Source organism: Pleuronectes platessa, chromosome 21, assembly GCF_947347685.1.
Source record: "Pleuronectes platessa chromosome 21, fPlePla1.1, whole genome shotgun sequence".
In the NCBI taxonomy this organism is placed as follows: domain Eukaryota; kingdom Metazoa; phylum Chordata; class Actinopteri; order Pleuronectiformes; family Pleuronectidae; genus Pleuronectes; species Pleuronectes platessa.
The window spans coordinates 6303039-6322737 of NC_070646.1; the positions used below are offsets into that span (position 1 = coordinate 6303039).

Here is a 19699-nt window from a genome sequence, read left to right on the forward strand (position 1 = left end):
AGCCAATGCAGATCAATACGCAGCCATACATACCACAACTGGAATAACTCCAGTCAAAGGTTACTTCTTTTTCTCTGTCTCTTCATTTTAGCAGGGTGGAGGAGGATGAGGAGATGGAGGAAGAGAGGAGACGGCTATGGAGAAGTAAGAGGAGAGCAAGAAAGATAAAACTAAAATGATCCCTTCTCTATAGTTGCGGAACTATGTGCTAATGGGTTTTGACACATCGCCAGCAGGCCAAAGAAAGAGGGGGCTGGGGGTGAGTCGATAGTGGTGCGCGACGGTGGCCAGAGGCGAGCAGCAGCGGCTAGGCCAAACTCCTGGTACTAGCATTGGCTGGGGGCCTGACCACTAATCATTAGAAAGCCAATGAGTCCTCTAGTGCTCGCAGCTACCTTAGCCTTCCCAGGGAGCCACACCACCTAGTGAGGGCCCTAGTGTGAACATTCATGAACACACACACACACATATACATATATATGAGTGTGTGTATGTGTGTGTCTGTGTGTCCAGCATACATGCCATGCCTTGATACAGATGCATATACGACCACTAGGCTATAAGTCCACAGAACTGGACACATATATGCATGTAATAGATTTGCATGAAAACACCTCAGTGGAAACTTACATAGAAATACAGAGCGCTGTCAAAAAGCTTGACACACACACAGACACACACTGTTTTATGATGTATGCCGTGTCAGCCAGCAGTAGTCTACAGCCTTTGATGCGGTGGCTCTATTATTAAGTGCGGTCCCTTGTCCTGCCCCTGCACTGGAAACGGCCTCTCTGGAGACGCCACACAAACTACTCCCAGGTCACACTGGGGCTCGGGCACCTCACCTGGACACCATGCATTTTTAAATGCCTCAAACTGATCCTGACACGCGGCTTCAGACTTGACTACCAAATGAGATGGAGCTCCTGTAATTGGCAGAGTCAAGTTTAAAGGAAAGTTTAGTGTAATAATACCCCTGGTCTTGAGCTGCTAGTGTTTTCTATGAACGCAGCCTCACAGCTAATGAAGTTGATGAAGCAGTCACCTGTTTGTATCATCCATGGATGGACTGACAGGCGGATGGAAGAGTTGTTGAAGTTAACGAGTCATAACTGATTTGTTCTGTTAAAAAAAAAGGTCTTTAAGTACCGAGTATGTGGATTTATACCTGTAGCTTAATGATGAATGCAGGTGATGGTCGATTGGTGGTTATTATTTGACTTGTTCTCATTTGATCACATGTCAACACGGGCTGCTGCTGGGATACTTTCCATGCATACTGCATTTTTAAATTGAAGGCATGTTTGGAGACCAGTTAATGTCATTTCACTGTGCTGGTGAAATGACATTTCCAAAGTAATTATATATAAGAAATTGGGAGAACAGATTGGGTTTTCTCTCATAGTTAACTATTGGTAGTGGTGCATTAAAACCGGCTTGATTCAACCATCTGAGTTTGTACCTGTTGATTGGTCATGCTGCTGTGCCCGTGTGTGTGCGTTTGTGTGTGTGTGTGTGTGTGTGCATGTGTGTTGTCTGCATGTTTACATATACGCCCACACTCCGATCAAACTTGTAGACAAAATGAAATGAGCTAAAATAGAACAAATCCAAAATAAAATCAATTGCCTTACAGCCTCTTATCCTGGCTCTGATCAATATGCATGCAATCAAACTTTTTGCCAGCATTACCTCAACCACTATACCCATCGATTGAGTCCATTGATTCTAACGTCCAGCCTCCTTTTAGGAGCAGAGGGTATGGATATTTAGCGCTAGAGACCCCATCTGGCCATCGTTGTGAACTTTGACCTTTGTGCTAATCCTAAAACAAAAGATAGAACCAATACAGTCAGACCTGGACTCGTCCCCGGGGGTTAGACACAAACAGCAGGGTGCCAGCAGACTCAGAAACTTAGGCAAAGAGGCTCGTCTATTTGGGTGATTTGGAAATTAGAGGATCCAGTTTCATATGCAACTTCGGCACAAAGTCTGTAAAGACACAGTCAACAGAAACACTGGTTTGAAATGAGAGAGATTAGATCAAGAGCAGGAGACATGAAGACAGAGCCGGACAGGGAGAAAGACAGAGTGACGCAGGGGTCAATTAGCGTGGGGCAGCCAGGACCGGGGTCTAGTGGGGGATTGGCGTTCAGTGAGGCAGCTCACTGATGTGCCGCCCGGCCCTTTGAAGGGATTATTAACACATTTTGATTACTCTGGTCCAGTTGTCACAAAAAATATAACCTCCATCAGGACTATAAAAACTGGGCGGCCCTTTTCTTCTCTAACCTCCCTCGTGTTGCTGCTCCCCTCGCTCCCCACAGTTCCTCCCATCGCCCTGGGCTGGTCTGACTCAAAGCAATCCACTAATTACAGCCTCAGACCTCTTGACGAATGGACTAACACACTATCAGTCTCATAGAGAATAGACGGACTCTTCAACACACACACAACTCTGTACTGGCAGTGTGCATGAAGTTTAAGAACATACAGTGTGAGAGATTTGAAAACCTTCATCGCCATTGCCTGGGCCAATATTTATTAACAAAACTAGCTTTACTGGTATTGACAAACCAGTTTTTACATTTTGATCCAGGTTTCAGGATCGTGGACTGTAAGAGTCCAGAGAGATGGATGGCTCAATCACCACAAAGCTGCAGTGTGAGGATGGAACTTTCTATTAATACCACTGTATCTGACATATCCACCAATTCCCATTAATTGCCAGGTTTATCAAGCTACTTGTAACAATACTGGGACACATTCTGTTTTGACTATTGATACAATATTGGATTGAGAACCAACGACAGGAAGCATGTTGTATCGATATATTGGAAATATGAGCAATTCAATACAGCAGATAAATGTTCACAGAGTTTTTGTACACACAGAAATGGTTAAAGACAAGAATTACAAACCTCATGACAGAAGTGAGAACTTAAGTCCTTTAGTGGCCGTCTGATAATTTCATACATAGACATAGAAACTGCCATAAAACAATTTTAACATGAGAAACCTGAGGGGAGTTCACAGAAGGTGAGCTCTCCCCTCACATGGTGGTCATGTAGCACAGCTTTGGTGGCTGCAGATGGCCAAAAATAAAAAGGTCGGTAAATATGTCAGTTGCATCTATATTGAGCGAGCAATGCACTTTAGCAAAACAGGTTTCAGACTTGGGGAAACACTAACTGTTTTCGAGGGCTGTAGTAATTAAGACTACAGACGGGGCCAAAGATAAGGGAGACATTATTTAAAACGTCACCACTGTCATATTTTTTTATTTATAATATAAACTATTAGTTATATAGCCCTAAAGAAAATGACATGTAAAAAATACAGGTCAAATGTCAATCAAACGGTAAAATCGAGCCAATTATGTCTTCAGCACCAAGAAATATAGAATTATCTATTTTCGGATAAGAGGTCAGGTGGCAAGTTTACACTAAAAGCCTTCACCCCAGTCCTTCAATCGAAACCAGTGTGGATGCTAAACGATAATCGCGTTCTGTTATATCTGCTCCATCAAAATTATCTGGTGTGATACTAAACTGACCGGAGAAACATGAATCCTGTTGATTTCCAGTATATTTTACCTCAGAAAAAAAAAGGAGCAGCCGACTCTGTGTCTCGTTAGCGTTTGTGCTTTTGACTTCTGAGATGCGCACGCTTACCCAGCTTCACACCCTGTCACCTCAAGACTAAATGAAAACGATGCTAGCAGACAAGCAAACACACATTTCCTCCGTGAATAAAGCTTCTTTTCCAGGAACTGAGTTGAAAGATTTGGATAGGGAAACAAAAAACATCAACAACAGAGAAATAAAAATAAACTCAGCGGCGTCTGGAAAAGAAAGGACAGAATCGAGTAAATGGAGGAGTGACTTTCATTTCGAACCTTAGCATCATTTACTGTGATAAGCACAGCTAATACATTAGAGGGAATGCTTCTCTTTGTAGACCATTAACTACATATCCTGTTTGTGAAATGTATATTCATAAACAGACTGAGGACTGAGCAAAGGGGCCATTTCCAAATACACACATGATCTGAGGAAAGGGCCAACATAGTTGACATCAAAGTGTCCAGAGTGTGAGAGGTAAAAGTAGGCCAGGCCACGGCCTGGGAGAGAAATGGAGAGGATACAGAGGGTAGGGAAAGAAAGAGAGAGGAGACCATGTACGGATGAAGAGAGGGATAGAGGGATGGATAGAGAGAGAGAGATAGATAGAGAGCTTGGTCCCAGGCTGGGAGGAGCTCAGGTGCAAGTTGTGAGGAGGCACCTTCTGTTCGTGGCTCTGAGGCCCCAGTGCGGACAGAAGAGGGGCCCAGACAGACATAGGCCCCTCTTGTTTGGCCCAAATAAATCCAGGTGGCTCAAGACGCGTGCCCTCGTCCCTCAACGCAACTTTGCCCCTTCTCACTTTCTCTCACACGCAATTTAATTTGATCAAACAATATTAAAGGATTCTACTGAGTCACAAACAGTAGATAAGTAAACAAATCTATCTCTTACCTGAGTTGTTTAACATATAAACCAGTTTAATGGACTTATTTTGTTTTTGTATATTGCACTGATGTGCTCATTTTACTGCAGTAAAGTGTTTCCTTGCTATTTTTTGCGAACAGATGTAACATCCAAGCTTATGGTGTTGCAAAGGAAAAACTATCAAAAATCAAAGACGAGCTAACACAATAACATTCATTGTACTTGAATCTCATCAACAAAAAACATTTCTCATCAGTGAAACCCAGCCCACGAAAGGTAACTTGAAGAGATTAAACAGGGAGAAGAACAAGACTCGCTTGAGAAGTGACCACTTTCCCAACAGTTTAGGATCAGAGGGCTCTTTGATTTCTGTTCTGCTGTTGACATTTATGATCATTGTACAACCAGCGGGCATAGAGAGATGCTCCTCTCCAGTTTAGGATTGCACTGTGGCCACACACGTCTGTCCCGACTGTGGGATTTGGGTTTTCTGAAGGGCTTCACTGCAGCTGACACAGAGAGGCAAAGGGAGCAGCTTCTTATGACGGACATTCAAGCACTAACAACACGGAGCAGATTATGTGAAACATGATGAAAGATAATGACTTTCTTTTTCTTTTTTTTTGCTTAGACTGTGACAGAAATGACCTGCACCCCTCTGAAGATCATCTTGACAGATGCACCAAAAATCTCAACTCCTCCATAACAAAAGATGCTCAAAGCGCTCAAATCAATAACATCAAAGCCGGAGCTCACATATCGAGACTTGTTAAGTTAACTGTAGTCATATCACAAAGGTAGGGTGCCGGAGCCATTGCTGTCACTTGACGACGCCTGCGTCTAAATTGGGAGTGAAGGCCTCCCCAGGAGAGATGGGCCAACCTGTCACCGAAGACTGAGGGAGCGCACACACACACACACACACACACACACACACACACACACACACACACACACACACACACACACACACACACACACACACACACACACACACACACACACACACACACACACACACACACACACACACACACACACACACACACACACACACTCACTCACTCACTCCATATGCTTAAGATCTTAATCATCATCACCATCATCTGTTCTGTCCTTTCAGTTTGTGTCTGCCTGTGTGTGTGTGGTTCACATGAAAGATGGACATCTGGAATACAATTATTTCAACTCATCCTCTCTCACACACACACAAACAGACACACACATATTTCCCTTTGCTCTAAATTTGCATGTATTCCATACATCTGGCCTTTAAGAGCCAATAACAATTATTCATTGAGCTGGTTGTTACAGCCCAAATGCGACCGGCCACTAGTCTAAACAGCTCATTAAAACAGCACAATACCTCACTTCAAGCACACAGGGAAATTGGCATGCAACTCCATCACTGCAATATCGTATGGTTTTGAATGTCCATGCTGGATAATATAATGAATTCAGAGCAGCTTTGTGGGTAATGTGAATGAACTTTATATTTCTTTCTCTTTTTTTTTTTTGATTCTCTGGCACTGTTTTGTTGCACTGCTTTCTTTGTCTGCTCCCTCTGCTCAGATTGTCTGAAATTTAGGTTTTACATTCTTCAGGTTAGCCCGATTCTGAAAGGGGTAAATAAGGCAAAGACGTGTTTGGCAAAAGACTTTAGCATGTGATTTCTCTTTTATATTAATGAACACAATTCTTTAAAATATTGTGTGGTATGAGGTGACAGAGAAGTTGTACTTTTAATGTTTCTTTAAATAGATATATTTAAGAAAGTTCACTATGTAGCATTTAAAAATATGTCCACAATATTAGGCATGTAATTGTCTATTTCTACTCTACAAAATTAAGGTTTTCATTTCTATTCCTGTTTGTTTACCAAAAACATGCAGCAAAAATCCTTAAAAAAAAAAAAAAAAATACATATAAGCAGATCTCTACTATCAGGTGGCCTTCACCAAACATTAAAAAAAGTCTACATCAATGCCTCAACTCTCCTCTGTGTGTAGTCCTAACTACGCACATATTCACATCAAACCTGAGATGGGTCAGACCAAGGCAAGTGTCCCTTAGGCCATCTTAGCCAGTCCTTCACAAGTGAGCTCTAAAAGATGGGCGACAGTACAGTACGCTGCAGTTGGCCTTGATTGATGATTGAGTAACCCAAGATCATAGATGTGCTCAGGGAGGACTTGCCGGTGCAGAGCTGTGCATACATCAGCCCTTCAGGACTACCACTACATACATCATGCGGTGAGACTTGACTGATGTGAGCAAGGGGACTATGTAGACCACTTAAGGGAAGCTTTCTACACGGCAGTCAACAGTCAAAGTTGACTAAAAATGATTACAGCACAGGAAAAGGGACGACTTTGTTGTTATAAATCACATTTTATCCGAGCCAACATGCACGTACTGCAAAGAGACACACACATGCAGATGCCGACAAAAGCACACATATTAACTTGTGCTGATATCCTTGACAGGCACAACTACAAAAGCGTAACTCGGTGGTAAATAAATAAGTTCACGCTGTCGATGTGCATTCTCTTTTTAGGAACTCTCGGGCTCGCATAGACCCAGCCAAAGGATTATGTGCGAGCATCCGTGTGTGTGCACAGAGGCCCCCCCTTTCAGCACCTTCTCATAGACCTTCTTACAGCGCCTCCCTCCGAAAGCAGCTCAAGGGCGCGGCCTATCTACCAAACGATAGAATGCAGAAGAGGATTTGTGCTTCCATTCAACCAGCCGGGCCAGCCTCTCTCCAGTCAGAGCCTTGGTTCATTTATATGGGAGTCAAACTGTTTGTACTGTCAAGGTTATATTATATAAAAGAGGAGAAGGGAAAGGGGACGAGTCGTAGGCAATTTAAAATTCTGACGAGGATTCCACCAATTGTTTTTCTTGCATAGGAAGTGAGCAGATGTGATATAAGACCAATCAACTTCAATCCAGTTGAGAACAATTCTTTGAAACCTACACATTTCATTCCCTTGAAATGCCTGCCATTCAAAAATGATGTGGCAAACACAGCAGCTAATTTGCCCCCGATCTGAGAGAAAGAGGGACCACATTTAAATGTTGGTCAAAATCCTCTACGTGCGCACAAGTCCCACATAAAGGACGATATCAGCATGGTGTTTGTGGCGAGCTCTCCTCAGAGCTGCGATACAGACTCTCCAGTCCCAAAGCAACCTTGCACATGTGTGCATACACAAACGCGCTTGAGCAGCACGCAGAGCACTCCTAAGGTTACCCCCCAGGACAAAAGCTTTACCATCCCACTGACTGGCAGATGGGACAACCAGCTGACATCTCGGCCCGGCTCCGTTTCATGTTCCCTGGGTGTCTTAAACGGGCGGGCACCCTGTCTGATGGGCACAGGACGGCCAAGAAGGAAGATCCTTTGACAGGGGTGGGAGGGTGTGCTCCTTGGGGCTACCACCCACAAGAGGAGCGAGGACAGACAGACAGACGTGGCTCATGTGCTTTACTGCGTTTGTACAGTGTATTTCTGTATCTTGCAGGGTGGGAGGCTTGGGAAACGTCTACATTACATGCAGATCAATAAAGAGGTAATGACTGCATTTAGTCTCGAGGCTAGAGGCAACATTTATAGTTGGAGGGATCATGAGCAGTTGTACTTCATTTAAGATTTAGATCAAGACATTTGAATCTAATCTTGCACCAGCTACGCCATCTTACACTAAAAGGAGTCCTTGTTGTGGTTTAGGTTGCTACACAGACCTTTGGATGCAGTCCCATCTGGGAGAATTACAATGATCTTCTAATAAAACTATCAAAAGCCTTAAAATGTTCTACATGACTCAAAACCTGAAATATTGTGACCTCAAACTTTTACCTACAAGTGAATTATGTTAAAGTATTGCGATAAGTACCGACTGGTTTGTTTTCAAGGACCTATTACATTGAACATTTAATTATTTCATGACAATATATAAATAATTACTCTTGAGTTGGTAGTACAAATACTTTTATAAGAATGATAGGAAAATGAGAAACACAGAGACATAGACATAAGACATGCTGCTAAAGCACAACATTTACTTTTTTGTATGATGAGGTAATTATTTGAAGTATTTGCTTTTTGGGAACTAAATAAATATATTCAAATAAATATTGTGAAAAATTAAATCTAACCTTCACAAACTGTGCACTAGATTTACTGGTAATGTAAGAACCAAAAGTAATCTATATTGTGAAAATGTAATAAACCTTTATTATTCTATGTGTTGGTGAACACAGTTAAAATATAACTTATTATTAAAAACATATTCCCACGTAATAAGTATTTTTATTTTCTTATTACAGTAAGGCAGATAACTAAAAATACATTTTACTTAACTTTTAGACCAGTGTACAGGATCATGACAGACTATTTACATTAAAATTACACCAGCAGTCACCTGGGTGGTAAAATACTATCAATGATTATGAGCCTTAAACTGTCTATTTATTACTGTTAAATCTGATATAAAATTTCCACTGCACTGTGAATGCTATTCAAATTATTAGGGGCAATATGAGGCAAAAATCCCTGATGTGAAAAAAGTTCACTTTGGTTGAAAAGTCATGGATGAATTAATCATTAACTTCTGTCTGGTTTAAAAGTTGTTATTAAAAAGCTTAATTATTTCACTCTCTCAAAATATGCTCTCTGTAATAAATGTTTTTTTTTTTTTTTTAATACAATGACTTCAATTGAAAGAAATAGCAGATGTTATAATTTAATAAATACTGTTGTAGAGGATAAATCTATCAAAACCTATGTGTGGGAAAGTTATGACTTCTGACGTCATTAAACATCACAGGTGGCTGAAACAAGCACATTTCTTATTTTTGAAACAACTAACAAAACTGTCATTGTACATGAGCACATCACTAAAAAAGGGAAAATACTGAGAAGCAGTAAAAAAAAAATACTAGTTTCCCCTTAACAATTTTCTTCCTTAAAACTCTGTATGAATCTGCATCAAGACAAGAATTGCCCATTTATGTCTGCCAGCTTGACAGAAGACTCACTGTGAAGATACGATGCTAATGGTAGTTTGACTCACTTGTCGTTACTCAAGAGCTTTGTAGTAGCGCGCCTCTTGCCTCTTTTTAAATAAGAAAGGTTGTCACTTTACTACATTGTAAATGAGATCACATCTAAGCGAGGTTACTGGTCAAATAAAAGCTATAGGATTTTTTTTTCCCATATTTCTTGAATTGGTAAACAAGGGATAAAAAAACGCATTTCAAGCAGCTGTTGTCTTCCTATGTCTCACTCGCACATACAGACGCGTATCTACACTCACTCTGATAAACGTCTCCTCTGGTTTTCCCTTTTCTCTTTACTCCTTTTTCGGGGGGGTTTTAACTGTCATCAATCCTCTTGTCATCCGCTGCGTCATTCTCATCACCGAATTAATATTTCTGATATACGTCCCCGGGTGACAAGGTGGCACAATTCTCTCTCACTGCCACTCGTTTACTTCATTTCACCATTTCATTTTTCTTTCATTCTTTTTTAGTTCTCCCTTTCCATTTTTAATATTTCCGCGCCTCAGATGTAGCGGCTCTTTAAAGCGCCCATGGGGGCTCTGAGTCCTCGCTTTTGTCTCCCATTTCCTTCTGAAACAGTTTTTCTTTAACCCTGTGTGGCTCTTCACAGTTGTTGTCTTAGCTCTCTCCTCTCTGTCGCTCTTTCTGCTGCTTTCTTTTTTCTCCATCTCCCCCCCCGCCCTCCCTCACTCAGCTCTCTGTGTGTCAGCCAGAGGTCAATGCTACACTTTTTTCTTCTGCATGCAAGAAGGAAGGGGGTGTCTTTTTAGTTATTGTAACCTAAAAATAGAAGAAAAAAAATCTGATTTAAGGTTGGGACAAAGGTGTCTTCTTAGACATGGTGGCACACCACTATCTAGCAACTGGGGGATGTTTCATATCTGGAGATAAGGATTAGATTATATCAATAAATGGTTTGGATGAGGTCTGATCGAGAATATGGACCAATTTACCAACTGTGCCTAAACGACTTAATTCAAGGTTATTACTAAGGGACACTGTCGATTATTTAAAGCTGAAGTGAACTATGTTTTTGTGATATACAAAGATGTGTCGCATTTACGGTGGATGTGTATCATCATGGTTTCTTATTGCCAAATGTTGATCAAGTTATGATACCACTTTCTCAGTACTTCAGTAAATACTATATTTTAATCTGGGATATTTGCACTGCAGCCAAGGAAGATGAAGCAGTAATTTAGATACGCACAAACTTATGTATTAAAGTGTCAAAACTGCATCTTAAAAATCGGAAACATTTGTACGAAACTCTTGTTTGTCATTTAAATCAATTTGACAAAGATCATTTAAAAATGTCCATTTCTCTATGAAATCCTGTCTCATGTTTGAACTCCCTATAATCGGATCATTATTTCCTAGAGACTCATTATGTTGAGAGCCTTGTTGAAGCTAATAAATGACTAAAGGTCTAATTATTAGATTTTCACATAATTGTATCAATGCTAGCTAACGTATTGTGCAGAGCTAATTATGGGGAAGACTCGTAGTCTTGGTGACTCATAGTTGGTGGCCGCAACCGAAGCATTGTTATTAATTGCGGACATTTTCACAGACAAGTAGCTTTGGCCTATAAGGTTAATTTAATTTTACAGAAAATCGTTTCTCACTACAAACCGTATAGCTCCACTTAACTTAAGCTAATATTTGGATGTTTGCGGAAAAACCTGTCGCTACACACCGGGACTTGCTCACACACACAGGGAAACCGTCGGGCACACACCAACACATACTCAAGTCTGTTGGTTCAGCTCTTCCATTGAGCGTCCGTATGCTAGCTGGCCATTGTGCGCGCAAGGCCTTTTGTCTGTGCAGCCTGAAGCTGGTGATTGCACCTTAGCTACCGCAGTTCAAGCGTAAACAGTGTTTTCATGCCCTACGATATTCACTGTTGCCAGTGGACCCCTAAATCCCTGGAACAGCTGAGTCCTAGGGTGTCAAAGATAATGGCGATTTATTGCAGTGCGTGGCTTTCTCATTGCCCCTCCCGCACCCCTTTCCAATCGTCCCTCCACCCCTCCTCCTCCCTCAAACAGATTAAAATTAAGCCGTAAACATGTGAGGATGGAATTAACACATTTAGCGAGTCTCCTCTTCCCACATCCCATTTTCGCTCCAGAGCGGCTGATCCCCGCTGCCGAACGTGGGTGCAATTTTAATGACTCGCAACGTTTTTGAAGTCCACATGAAAAAAGTGCCGCTCGCCGTTTGTGGCGGCGCTAGATATGGCTGGGCCATGGCCAACCATGATTGGGGGGACACGTGCCGCCGACTCGGACTCCAGGCTCTTCGATAGGATCGGTGTCATTTTCCTCTCCACGATAAGACGCCTTGCTGACAAGGTCCGATTAGGAGAGAAAAAATCATTATTGCTACGCCTTTCATCCACCGGGGGTTTACCGATAAACAGCTCACCCACGGCTAGATATTCTGAGAGCAAGATGTTAGGCATTGAAGCATATATATTTAGGAAATGTGGTTTCAGGCAGAATTCAGGGCCATTTTTTTTATAATTATTTTCCTTTAAAATAGCTATAGAAAGAAAAAAACATATTTTTCCTTTAAAACGTATTTTTAAGAAAGGCCTTCTTTCTCCAAAGCTGCAAACTCAAGCTGTGAAATATTTAAGTTCGAGATCTCGGCTCCATTAATCAAACAATTATCAAATAACGTTATATTCTTTTTGAACACAATGCAACATGCCGATTGTATCAGCCTACAAAAAAGTGATTTATTATGCTATACCTCAAGGAAATCCACTTTAGCAAACTATCCTTTAAAAGAGGGAAATAAAAAGAGATGCTTGAAATATTCAAACTACATTGTAGAACAGAGGGAATAAACTAAAAATAAAGAAGCGAGAAAAGATTCAGCCACGTTTTAATAGGAAAAGATTTACATTGCATATATACTGTATATATTTCTAAACATTGTTCATATGTGACTTAAATAAATACTTAACTTCCAACTGGTGTATTACCAGTGATACAAGACATAAAACTAATAATTTAAATCATGAGAAGAAAAACTGCTTTGTTAAAAAGTAGGAGAATTAACCAAAAAGTTCAAATTACTTTAAAATTTGTTAAATGAGTAACAAATACTGTATTTACTTTAAAAAAATTATCATTCCAAAAGAATCTTAAATATATTTTAAAGGATTTATTTCTCTTGATTATTTTATTTTATAAACGAAATTATAAGTATTATAATGTTAAAATACTTATTCGGATTATCTAAAAAAATGTAATCCATTAGAGCTATTTATAGATTCTGTTTAAAATAACTCTTGGGCTCCATCAATGTGACTGATTATGTAATTTAAGTGTTTGCGTATGGATTTAAGGAGCGAGCTCCACTTTGGTGGTCCAGCACCAAAAGAATGATGGAGTCTGATCTTTAGAGGCAACAGGGAGAAATAAAGCGAGTGGGAGAGAAACAGAGAAAGATGCAGGGGGAGAGATAGAGAGTCGGGACAATCGGTGCTGTGTTACTGGGCCACTCCAGCGCCCATGGACTCTCAGCAAGACTCAAAGCCACGCTCGGCTTCAAAAGGGAGCCATGAAGATTTTTTTTTTTGTTTACAAAAACATATTTATTTATTTCTCGTCACTCTGTCATTTATCTATTTATTTCTTGCTGTCCCAGAATCCCTTGCTCTGCCACTGGAATCATGTTCGATGACGCCGGCGTACTTGCCCTCCCTCTTCTCTCCCCCCCTTTCCCTTTTAATACCACTGCAGTTGAAAATCAAACTGCTCTAAAAACAAACTGATGTACTCTTTAATACAGTCGTCACATCATCACAGGGTCCTCACGTGTCTTCCTTGGTGACAACTGCAGGGCTGCTTAGCTTAGCCCAGCGATCGCTGCCACTTTGTTGGTCGGGGGGGGCCGTGAGAGTGGGACGGGAGTGAAAAGGGAAGAGACAGAAAGAAAAGTCCCCTGGATCATGGTTGAGTCAGCAGCACCTTTGATTGACAAGGTCTAATCAGCTTATCTCCATCCTAATAAAGTTGATAGCCTGCGGTGTAGCTCTCTACCTGGCATGGTGTGAACTTTGGGCTTGGCTGGGGCCCCCGAGGGCCCGGCTCAGACCCTCTCTGCTTATCTAAACGGGACTGAAATCAATCCCTAATGAGCTGTTTTCATTTTGCAGGATTGATTTCAGGCCCCTAAACACCAAGAACACTTGCCTAAGAAGTCGTCTCAGCCTCTCGCTGGCCACCTTTAAAATGCAGAGCAGCAAAGCTTTTGTCTGTCTCCGGCTTTGTTTCATTTTGCCATCATTGCTAAAATATTTGTGATGGCTGAACAGATATAAATGGGGATGAAATTTCAAAGTAAACTCGCTCCACATTCCCACTTAATTTAGTGAGTTGTAATATGTAAAAAAATATTACCAATGAGATGCATTTGTAGAAACTGGTGATTGTCATAGTTCTGTAAAATTAAAAGCCTTTATATTTTAGGTTTAAATGATTTAAAAATAAATGTATCAAATGTAAATTTGTCAAAACTGCAGTGGTTTCCTGCAGACATAAAGCTATTGACCTATAATTTAAGTTTAAAGTTCACAATCACAATTAAGTCCTAAAACAATTGCACATTCACAGAACCATCTGCAAACAGCTGCTCTATGCTGACACAACAAAGCAAATGTAATATAAAGCTGTTCAGTCATCAGATTTATGCTGGTAAACAACAACAACAATTAATTAGCATAACTCGAAAATTTAGCAGGAGTTTGATGGAACCATTTTTAGCCATGTTCCGTGTGAACTCGACTCAACTCTCTCTCCTTCCATGAATAATAATCAAAAAGGTGGAACAGCCAATCATTGCGACTCAGATGTCTTATCTGTCATGCATCTATTTCTAAACAAGCAATCATAAATCATTCAATATCTTTTCAACTGCGGAGGGAAGGACTCAAATCTGGCACGTCTTTGATTTAACATCAGTCAAGTCTCCACATTTGGGCATTTCAAATGCCCCTGACTCAAATGTCTTTAAATTGGCTAACTGCATGCCCTCCCTTTTTATTTAGGGCCCTCTTTAACTGGGCTAGCCCCCATGTCTGCTTGTTGCTATGTCTGGGGCTTTTAAGTCGCTGCTCCTCACTAATGAAGTTCTATACTTTATTTATGAGACAAACAGGGGACCCTGGTTCTTGAGGAGTGCATGTGGTAAATAGCTCTGCATGTCCAGAGTCTCATCAATGCCACCCTGAGGGCTTGCACAGCCTTTGGCAAGCTTTTGTTTTCACTAAAAACAATGGGATCATTGAGAATGGTAGAAAAAGAAATGCTAAATTTGATAAAAAATGCTACGATGTGAAGCTTTATCTATTCTTAGAGCTAAGAACTTGTCTTTTTCCCCTTAAGTAGGACCTAGAAGCATCCTGGCTTTTTTGTTCCTGGTCATTAAGAGATATATTGTCAGCGCTGCAGAGAAAAGGAGCAAAGCTGAGTTCCTGCGCCATTTCTTTGTTCAGAATCTATCACTTTGAAATAAAAATGTCTTTTAGTCCCACTTCCCCCATTGGTCAATTACAGTTCTTAAGGGCTGCTGTGTCATTTTGGATAAAAGATGCAACTTTGAATTACTGCAAAAATAATGATGCTAAACTGCCCTTCGTGGAAAAAGTGCAGCTTAGATGTCTGAGGAGAGTTGAGGTCTGTGGCGAGGAAAGCATTACCAGTTTTTACTATAGAGGGTCTGATTGGAGAAACACTTAACACTCTAATTATTCTTGTTTAACGGCTGTGGATGCCACACCTCTGTGTGAGGAAACTCAAAGCCTGTTCCTCGAAACTGCCGGTGCCATTTTCATAATGTGCATGAATAAAGCGCGGTGCACTTCTTAGACTTTTGTTTTCTTATTGTGCATTTGTTTGGTGTGAAAGAGAAGCGACGACAATAAATGCAGCCTTTGTTGGACGATGAAAGTAAACAATTTAGCTTCTGCAAACACACAAGTCCCAGGCCTGGCTGCGCTGCATCTGAATATTATAAGAACGACGGCAGGACGAGGATCTGAACGGTGCAGGATTTACCAACGATGTCTGAGAAAGTGTTGTGACGAGCCGCCGCGGAACCACAGCAGTAAATATATAGTTTGAGACGACTGAACAACACTAAATTAAAGAGCAAACTGAATTTGGGATTGGATGGCAAACCCCAACAAACTTTGTAAAAACCCAGTGGATAAATATGGCTACCGAATGTTTGTGCCCAGTATGTTTGTTAAATTTGAGTTTGGCGTATATAGTAATTAGTCTGGTGGAGGAGAGCATATGCGTGGCTTATCTATGCTCTTTGTGCAGACGTATTCTCGGGGTTTTAACCCAGAGACACTGCCATTTCAGGTTGTGCATCTGAGCGGAGGGTTGGTATCGACAGCAGAGTAAAGGAAGGGGTCATGGATTAAAGACGCAGGGGCGAAGCTTCCCCACCAAACCACAAACACACCCCACAGCTGGTGTGGACCAAGCCAAGTGTGTGGGACCAAGGCAGGATAAACGAGTATTGTTCTTAGCTCGCCGCACACACGGTGGATGAGACAGCTACCGGTGACACCGGGTCAAGGGGGCATGTGGCCGACTATGGCGGGAGAAACTGCCGGGCCCAGGAGGTACTGAACACTGCTAAGCCATGGCCCACATCTTAAACACCCTGCGTGCTGAGAGGAGAAACATCAAAATGCGCCCGCTCTAGTGGAAGATCCGACTGGATAGAATTAAAAATGTGTCGGCTGTCGCAGAATTTGACACAGTCGAGAAACTCGGATACCGGCAGGGATCATCTGAGACATTTGAACCAACATTTTTTAAGCAGAGAATGCAGATTGTATTTATGAATTTGTGAATGCAAGTTACAGAGAACATCAAAAGCCGGTGGTCTGCGTGCGAACCTTCCTCGACTTGAATTATTAAATCTGTCGATGTCGCACATGCCAGCCACCCCGCGATTATAGTGTAAATTGACTAACTTTTTCAAAACTACAACGGAAGCCACAGAAAGCTGGTTGATACTTCAAGAATGAGCTTTGATACATCTCTGAGGAATACACTGTGCCTCGATAATGTGGGGACTGTCAGCGAGGAAGACAGGAAGGGAAGAGAATATGCTAACTGGTTAAATCTATTTAAGATCCCAATGAGCCTTTTTTCCTATTTTGAGATAATAAAAAGAAACCGTCCTTGATAATGAAGAAAATTGAGTTTGTGTGTGTTTTATTTAGAAAGTGATATTACGGGTTTTTTCTTCCTCCTGCACCCCTGAATTAAGAACTTCAGGAGGAACGCTGACGTTTATTTTCATAGACCCCCTGTCTGTTTATCTTTAAAATATATATATAAACACCACCCACCAATAACACATGCATACACAACACACACAAACGCACACAGATATATAGCAATGCATGAATTTTCTTCGGAAGCAGAGGAAGTGGAAGCAAAGCCCGATCTGTCGCCCTACACCTATTTCTCTCTCTCTCTCTTTCCCTGGCTTGTCTTTTGATGTTCTCCCGAAAATGTCATCAGGCGTCAAGGAAAGAGGTTGCTTTTTTACACACACACACACACACACACACCCCCCCCCCCCCAAAAACACATATCAACCTACCTCGCATATGAGCAAGACAATTTGCTGTCGTTCACTCATCCTCACCACTATCTTGAACCCCTTCCCCACTCCTTCCCGACCCAATCCAAAACAGAATACGCACCAGTTTCCACTGCTATCTGGTAGCCGGCCTCCAGTCTCCGCGATGACCTTTCTATCTTCTCTGTGTTGTCCAACAGATGCGCTCTCTGCAACAAATAAGAGAAAAAAATAAATAAAGCCAGCGAAACAAACAAGGAGGGGAAAAAAAAAAATTGATTGAGAGGGCTGGGAACCATTTCAAAGAAACACATCAACACTGTCACCTAAACAGACAGACCACATCCACAGCGACAACATAATGCAGCCAGGTTGGCAATAACCTTCATGGATGACAATGTGTTATATGCTGATGGAATATCAAGCATATGCATGTTGAGGCTGACAATATCAGATGTGTTGCTGCCATATCTTGGACATGAAAACAAGAACAACTTTGAGGTTCGTTGCCTCCTTGTATTGTTTCACAACAGAGCCGTCTGCTGCGCGTGGGGGAAAGTTAAGGCAGGAGGGTGCAAATCAAGATGAAATCACATTTAAATTGCAGCTTTCGCAGCGAGAGGAAAAATCCTGTTCAGGGGAAAGCGTTCACCTGGAGAAGGGAGTTAAGACAAAATCAACCGTAACCCCCTCGACTATAGACAGTAATGCAACATATAAAGTTTAATAAATAACTAGAATGGCACTCAGTAGAGCGCATTCCTCCACCAAGGCCCAACAGTCCCATTAGATTCATTTAAGCTGCACTCAAATTCACACACTCATATATATCAGTCTTAAAGTGTTTTATCAAATCAAGACCCATGAATAATTCCCAGGTAAAATTGTAAAATATATATTAATAACTATCTTCCAATAATAAAGACAGTGAAAATAATTGACCTGTATCCACACCTAAATTTACTGGGTTCTTCTCTGACCCTTCTACCTAGTTTCGGGGGAAATCGGTTCAGGTTTTTTTGGGGTGTAATCTTGTTTACAACCAAACAAACATAGAAATCAATCAACAACAGACGGACAGGGGTGAAAACAGAACCTAGTTGGCAGAGGTGATCATTTTTGAATAACAGAAAATAATGATGAGCGTTGGCTTGAGTCGTCCTGCAGAGGCCTCGGTTTGGGTTCCGACCCGGAGCTCGCTGCGTGTATCCCCCCCCCCCTTTCTCTTCCACGCTAGTTAAACCTGAAAATATCTGAAAAATAGTAGCTTCAAAAAGTAATAATAGTAATAATAATAATGACATGTAAGCCTTTCCAAACCATTTAGTGTCCTAAAGGTTTATAAAATGATCATCATATCAGAGGTGTGAAATGTAATATTAAAATTGTTAGCCCAAACAAAACCTGTGAATCCCCTTCCCGCTTCTTGTTTATCCAGATTAGTGGACAAAAACAGTCATTCATGATGTACGAGTCTCCACATCCCCCCGTGGTTCACTCACAGCGATCAACAATTGACGAGCCTGCCCGCTGAAAGCACAGAGTTCAGAGAGCAGAGGTGTTCAAGAAAAGATGTGTTTCATAAAATATTAAATCAGCAACTTGATCATTTTTTTCAAAGTGAATGTTTGCGAGTATCAAGGTGTTGGCTCGGGCTCTAATATCAAGTGTATACATATCAAGTGATAGCGCTTCTTTGGATACCGGGGGGGGGGGGGGGTTTGGTTCTTTTTCTACAGCGAAACAATTCATGTCTGACAAGCAAGGCGAGAACAGATCTGATCTGTTGACTGACGGCCTTGGGTTCCATCTCGGGGCTCTGAAATATAGAAATCCTCCATTATGGGTTTATTTCATTGTGTTCACGTATCCAATTACTGCACCATGTATTACAAAAAACATACAGGCAGTATCTCTGGAAAATGATTTAATATTCTATTATCTTTGTAAACACTGAACGGGTCAGGTCAGTGTTCTCACACCTAAATAAAAATGTATACATAGAGAATGCCACATTTATAGAGAAGCCTAAATTCCCACAAATGTATGATGATCTATACCTGTCAATTTGTATTGTTAGATGTAATGTTTGTTTTATTATCCAGATTTCAGTGGACTACTTAATGTTGACTATACAGAGTTTTGAGGAATATGTTGAGTCTTCTTTACACATGTAGTCAGTGATTTACTGACTGTACAATGTTTTCCTGTTTGGTTTAAACATAATTCTTTCCACTGTCACCATCAGGGGACCCGGAGTTTCATCTCAACTAACAGCTACAGTTATACTCAATTTGTCACTGAGTAGTGGCAACCGTTTCACTGAGGAAACCAGCAGGGAATACTGACTTTTAAAAAAATCTCAACGTTATATTTTTCATGACACTGCACAAAGGAGGCTAACTATAATAATTTCCCACATTAAGCTTATTTAAGTTTTAGACATTTATGTTTCTTCAACAGAAAGTGTCACTCACCCATGACCTGCAACTGACGTCTCTCAAATGCCATTG

General features: G+C 41.2%; 1 protein-coding gene across 2 annotated transcripts in view; it reads right to left on the reverse strand.

Moving 5' to 3' along the window:
- The window catches only part of vti1a (vesicle transport through interaction with t-SNAREs 1A), a 107329-nt gene that overhangs the window by 55711 nt on the left and 31919 nt on the right, over positions 1–19699 (reverse strand). For both annotated transcript variants that reach the window (XM_053413477.1, XM_053413478.1), the window contains exon 5: positions 17311–17395. In XM_053413477.1, coding sequence (XP_053269452.1) covers positions 17311–17395 — 85 coding nt within the window. The remainder of the gene's footprint in view (positions 1–17310; positions 17396–19699) is intronic.